Source organism: Pagrus major, chromosome 6 (genome assembly GCF_040436345.1).
Source record: "Pagrus major chromosome 6, Pma_NU_1.0".
NCBI lineage: Eukaryota > Metazoa > Chordata > Actinopteri > Spariformes > Sparidae > Pagrus > Pagrus major.
Genome location: NC_133220.1, coordinates 22,986,342 through 22,992,849, shown reverse-complemented (window position 1 = coordinate 22,992,849; position 6,508 = coordinate 22,986,342). Strand labels below are relative to the sequence as shown.

The window sequence follows — 6,508 nt, the reverse complement described above, 5'->3', positions numbered from 1 at the left end:
TCCCACGACAAAAAGTGTCTCCAGGACCACATTTTGCCTTGATGACACACACACGCAAACACTCACAAGGTGAAAACACTGCCAGCCAACGCTGTCACGCTTGGTAAAAAATATAGAGACTTTCTTTTTGATGTCTCAGTTGGGGGCCTCAAGAGTACTTGGACTCATAACCCAGTATTTCAAAAATCCTGACTATGACCCACTGGGGCCCCCATATTCGAAAAAAACACAGCAAAAAGTGCCCTCTTGAATGCCCCTTTGGTAGATACACATCTATTGCATCTAACCTACATAAAATTGTATGTTGAATTAACAATTTCATATCTTTTACCACACTTTGAGGCCGATATTTGGGTTTCACTTCATCAATGGAATCTTACCTTCTGGGCTGCCAGCGTTAAAGCCACTAAACTGTAGAAACAAATTAAAAAACTGGAGAGGAAAGCCAGTCAAAATGAGGCAGAAATGGTTGAAATGTAGCTAGGAAAAGCAGGCTGAAAAACACTGTCGCTCTTTGACCTTGAGGCAAACTGTAAGGACTCCGGTCAGAGATTGTGGGTCTATTTTTGACCCTCCCTGCCTTTTAAAACATTGCAAGTGGGTCTCTTGAGCGAAGCATTGGTTTAATCTGCTCACATAGGTGACCTGTGTGGGGATTTAAAGTAAAAAATATATATATAATGGCCATCCTAACATACAGATTGAAGGAACATAAATACCAACCATAAAAAAATAACCAAAACATTCAAACTTTTTGGTTATTATTATGGTATTATGGTAATCAGGCCACACTATTTCTCATGTCTGTACCTGTGCATGTGCCCTCAGTCTGTGCCCTCAGTCTGCGTGTGTCGGGGCCGTCACAGTCCATGCAGTGGTTTCCTCTGTCGTACTTCTCCTTTAAGCGCAGAAAAAACCGCCATGACGTCAGCAGTAAAACCTGCTCCTCCTCGGTGTCTGTCCGTCGGAAAGTGAAGTGTGTTTGGCGTGCTATTGGTATCCGACTTTTCCCCCCTCTGTTGTCTGTCTTTCGTTTGAGTGTTTACTCGTTTTTTTTTAACTTCACTCGCGAGCTTTTTTCGTCACCGTTTTAGAAACCCCGTCTGGTAGACGATTTATGGGTTGTTTTAGAAAAGTTCCTGAAGTGCTCTTTGAGGAACCGGTGGACGGCGGACACCACCGGAGATGGATAAGCTAACCGATAGCTGAGTTGTTAGCCGAGAATCACGGGTCAAGAGTAGGATCAAGCTAGCATGCTAACAGCTAGCTAACGTAGCATTTTATCGGCTAGCCAAGTGACTTTGTTAACCTGTAACGTCGGAACCGCTGAAGGTTTTTTCCTCGGGCCTGGCTGATACACACTGAACACTTCGTTACAGGCCAGCTAACCCAGGAAGAAGACGCGGTGTGTGTTTAAAGGAGAGAGCCAGAAAAGTATTGTTCAGAGGCGGCGGTTGTTCGCCTCGTACCCCAGACCAAGAGCATGCTGTCCAACGCACAGAACCAGCCACTGTTTCCCAACCCGGCGGGGCAGCAGAACCCGGCGGGGCAGCAGAACCCCGCGGGCCAGTTCCTCCCCTTCCACGCCAGACCCAACTTACAGATCAAGAAGAACGCCATAACAGATGACTACAAGGTAACCAGCCAGGTGCTGGGGCTGGGCATCAATGGCAAGGTGCTTGAAATCTTCCAGAAGAAGACTGGAGACAAGTATGCGCTGAAGGTAGGTTATATTTTTGTAAACACACTGGTCAGTAAGCAGGAGTGTGACGTCAGAGCAGAACTGAGGTATAACCAGCACATCTGGGCACCCTGGAAGGAAGTGAGGACCCATTTTTACTCCAGCTGTGGGTTTGTGGAGCTGTCAGCGTCCAACCTAGCTTAGTTAATCTTTAAAGGCTTACACAACTGTTAACAAAACAAAAAGACCTGAAAAGATTACTTAATAAGTCGTTTGACAGTGAAAATACTCTCCAAAAAATCCCTGGTTCTGGCTTCTCTGATGTGGATATTAGCTGGTTTTCTTTAATCTTGTACGATAGTGAATTGATTTTGATTTTTATCTTTACATTTTGAGTTGTTGGTAGCTCAAAACATTTAAGGACGTCACCCACAGCTCTTGGAAAATGTTATCAGCGTTTCTCACTGTTTTCTGACATTTTATAGATTTCCAGGTTAATATATAACAATATGTAACACTAGATAACAGAGAACAGAGAAAATCATTTGTAGATAAAGGCAAAGTGTCTTGGTCATGAGTGAGGGTCTCCCCACCTTTTTAGTTGTTTATCTTCCCTAGGCACGATTACTGGACCAAAAAATGACCAGCTGTTTGCTGATCAGATGTTGGAAAGGTGATCTGTGATTTAAAAACCTGCGTGAGTGTTTTACATGCAAATCATGAATATATTTACATGTGCCGCAATTCATCTGCGTATCATCCACGTCCACGTAGTGTGTTGAGATAAAAAATGTTCAGCCCACTGTTTGCACTCCGGCTTGAAATTGAGGTACTCTCCTCTTGTATCCTGTAAATTACTGACTCTGCAGTTATCAGGAAGTACCTCCAGAGATCGCTTTCTGTATCGGTCAATGATTGATAAGACAAGCGTCACAACAGCTACACACACATAGGTGCACACCTTTTATTACTGCATGATAATTCAATCACTTCTTTATCATTATAGAAGTGTGAAGTAGAGTGTACAGTATGTAAAAATAAGTATCACACAAAATCTTCCCCAAGTGATTCACAGCCTGGGAACATCCTGTGTGGCGCTTCAAGCTGAAATTCAGACTAAGTAACTGGGTCACAGCTTTCTGCACGCTAGTGTGTGTATGTTAAACATAAACATACACACGCTCTTAATCAAACCTGTTTAATCTAATGTTGTCTGTTGGTGAGCCATGTGTTTGTATGTATAATTAGTATGAAACATACGAGGTCACTGTGTATAAAATCATTGTGACTTTCCACAGGGCGTCTGCTACTCTTCAGATTTGGTTAAACAGTGTTAATGTTTAAAACTGTAGAAAGTTGCATCGTGTTGGATAAACTTAGATGTGACACCTGAAGGGAGCTTTTGTCATTACATTTTAGCCCCAGTTTGGTACAGGACACGTAGCAGTATACAAAGCAAAAAGAGAGGCGGTCTGCTAACTCAATATCATAAGCTTCCAACAATTTAATGATGAAATGTTTTGACGTTAATGGTCTTTGTCAGTCAAACAATTAAACGTTCCAACATGTCTTTAAATCCTTTGCAGATAGCCAAAAACCTAAGATTTCTCCTCTATTTCATCCCTGCTCAAATGTCCAGAGTGTTCAAGGCCACAGTAGAACCAGAAGGAAACATACTGTCTCACCAGAAAAAATGTATAATAACAACAATTTTTGTCAAGGACATCAAAATGTGATTGTAGGTTGTCATTCAAGGATGTCATTGGATGCTACCTGGCTGCTGTGAACTGTTGTGTCTGGAAGGAATGGAAAATAATTGAAGGGTAATCGAAGTTTAGATGACATTTCACTGGCTCGCTAAAAAGAGGAAAATTAATAGATTAATGCGGGTATGTGATCGATGATGGTTGACAAGTAAAGTTGATCAACCGATAATGCAGACTGGCGTTTCTGCTGACAGTGACAACTGTCTCACCAAATAGTCTAATGTGGATCAAATGTGATCCACGTAAAACATTTATATTATGTAAGGTTTTTTTAAATGTATTCCTCAAAATGAAGCATCTCTTGATGTAAAGATTTCATGTTATATAGACCATACATTTTAGAATGATAAAATCCTAATATTGAATTTAAAGGTCCCATATTATACTGTTTTTCATCAATTTCACACAGCTGTCAGAGGTCCAACAACACTGTATTCGAAATGTATTGCCCCAAACCCATCAGTGGTCCTGAATTTCAGCTGTCTGAAAGTCGCTCAAGTGAGCTCTACTGAGAGCAGGCTGTTTCTGTGCCTGCACCTTTAATGCTAATGAGCTCACTGTAAATACTATCAAAACGTGGGGACGCTTACCTGTGGCTCGGGTGCAGTTGCTGGGTCCCGTATGGTTGGGACTGATCCTTTTACGAGGGTCAGTGTCGAGCTTTGTACTGACCCTCGTTACTGAAGCAGTCCGATGTGAAGTGGTTAGCACACACAAACAGACTTACAGGAACCGTAGCCGGCACGTTGTCGTTACAAATGAAACGCAACCACTGTCCCTTCTGTTCTTCTGTAGCTGGGACAGAATATAGGCACTTATGTTGATTTTTACAACCAACAACAGAGCAATTTGCGTGTCTAGCTCTGAGCGACGACATTGTGAAACACCGCTATCTTACCGCTGGACACACCGAACTTCACCTCGGGGATGAACGCCCCCCTCTCGGATATCTCCGGGGAGAGGGGGGAGTGTTTTCGCGCAGAGGAGCCCGGCCTATGCAAATCACTCCTGTCGTTACGTAACGAAAGGAGCTGAATCTGAACAGCCTGTAGGAGCCTCGTTTTACCAGTGGGTGGGCTGCAGAGACCATGCAGGACTCGTTTGCTTTCCTCATTCTGGGAGTTGGTAGGCTCAGGGAGGACCAGTTTATATATGTAGAGACCAGAGAAAACGTGTTTTTCATAATATGGGACCTTTAAACTTACATACATGTATGCAGTGCTTCCCTGCCGTAATATCCGCAACCTCCCAGAATATCCTGCAGGTTCAACACCACAAACGGACCTTGCTCAGCCAAGCTTCGTGTAACCCCAATGGACTTTATTTAAAATTCTTGTAAAGACTAGGCAAAGACAAACACACCAAAAATGAATGTCAGGCTTAAATGTGGAAAAATGTGTATAGTTTGATGCACAAAACATGTGGAAATACGAGAAGGTGTTGCCAAACAGGCTGTTTGGTCCTTTTTGTTTTATGGTTTGCAGAAAGAAAGAATGAGGAAAAAGATGTCAAAATAAAACTCCGTTTTTCAAAATTTAATTGGGTGGGACTGGGGCAAAAATAGAAACATACATTTTTGATACAAGTAATGTATGTCACTTAAGTATAGCAAAGGTGTGTGTGAAAAGATGTGTGTTTAGCATTAATGCAACTGAATATGCAGGTTGACAATCGGGTTGCTGTTTGGTAAATTTTAGATTTAGATCACGAGTGCACTGTGAGTGCAGGAATTTAGTGATACTGGTTAGAAGAGGAAGTTACATTAGTTTCACTTTATATCCATGCCCTTGTGCCATCCTGCCATGTCCCTTTTTGTACAAAATATGAACTCATTCATAAGTCGACAACGATGGTGAGCTTTACTTAGATTACAAGTTGACAAAGTTAAGCTTAGCTCAGGTGGAAAAGGTGGCATTTATAAAAAATAAAATAAAGATACAGTAAACTGATAAAGATAGAGTTAAAAACAAAATAAAACAAACAAAAAGGGTGACTTGATGTGCGTGGATAGAGGTGAATTCAAAACCACAATTCCTGTCTTGAGAGGGACGCAGCAGAGAAATTCCCTGATGCATCAGACCTACAGTCAAGTTACTGGGAATTATGCCCAAAACATGGAAAACAACAGAACGGCAGCTAAGAATGTGGGGTAAATATTTAAGTGTTTGAGCTTCTGGACAGATGGCATCTCTGAGCTCCCTCTCTGATGTCAGAGCTGGGAATAGTCTCTATATGTCAGATAACTGCATATGTATAAATGCACCCACACCCACAAACCTGATGATTTGATTGGGAAAAGCTACTATATACTTCTTTCAACCCCCTCCTATTACCCCCATGGCTCTTAAAACTTGTTGGACTTGACATGGCGTATAATCTGCGAGCTTCACTGATATATCTCATGCTGTTCAAAGACAGACTGTAACTAAATATATTGACGCCTTCACTGAATGAACTAATGAACTAATGTCCTTGTTGGTCTCTTCACTTACGTCAGCTGAGTCAGCCCCATCTCATCTATTATATTCATTAGGGTCTGCAGTAGACGCCAGAACCAGGAATCTGCCAGCCTGGCCCAAGGTGACATCACCTTGTAAAACTTTCACCTGTCTCTTGAACCAAGTTTTGTGCTAACAGTGCAGCAGAATAATTTGTAACTTGGAACGTCCGTGTTTGTGGGAGAGAGACTGTGGCAGAGAGACCCTCATGTCTTGATAGTGTATGCTTATTATAACCTGTCGCAGGGGATCAATACCTTTTGACTTTGTGGCTTTTGTCTGAGACAAAGCTGTATGGTCCCTACTGTGTTGATTGGTCTGCCTTTAAAGTGTCCTGCCACACGCACTCTCAAAGGGTGTGAGGCATCTGCAGATATCGTCTTACAGTGACTACATTTATATGCATGTGAGAAACCAGGTTACTTGGAGCAATCAGGTTAAGGCCACATCCTGACTGAAAATAGCATTGTGTTTAAAAAAAACCCCCACAAAAGCGTGTGTTTTTGTGGCCCTGTTGCTACATTATATGCATATATATTCCAATTTGAACTATATGTGTATAA

At 42.0% G+C, this 6,508-nt stretch overlaps 1 protein-coding gene across 1 annotated transcript in view; it reads left to right on the top strand.

The window, feature by feature from the left end:
- Nucleotides 1–949: 949 nt before the first annotated feature.
- mapkapk2a (MAPK activated protein kinase 2a) overlaps nucleotides 950–6,508 on the top strand; it is a 29,731-nt gene continuing 24,172 nt past the window's right edge. Inside the window, exon 1 of the mRNA XM_073468356.1 lies at nucleotides 950–1,723. Within this exon, the coding sequence (XP_073324457.1) occupies nucleotides 1,484–1,723 (240 nt within the window). The 5' untranslated portion in view covers nucleotides 950–1,483. The remainder of the gene's footprint in view (nucleotides 1,724–6,508) is intronic.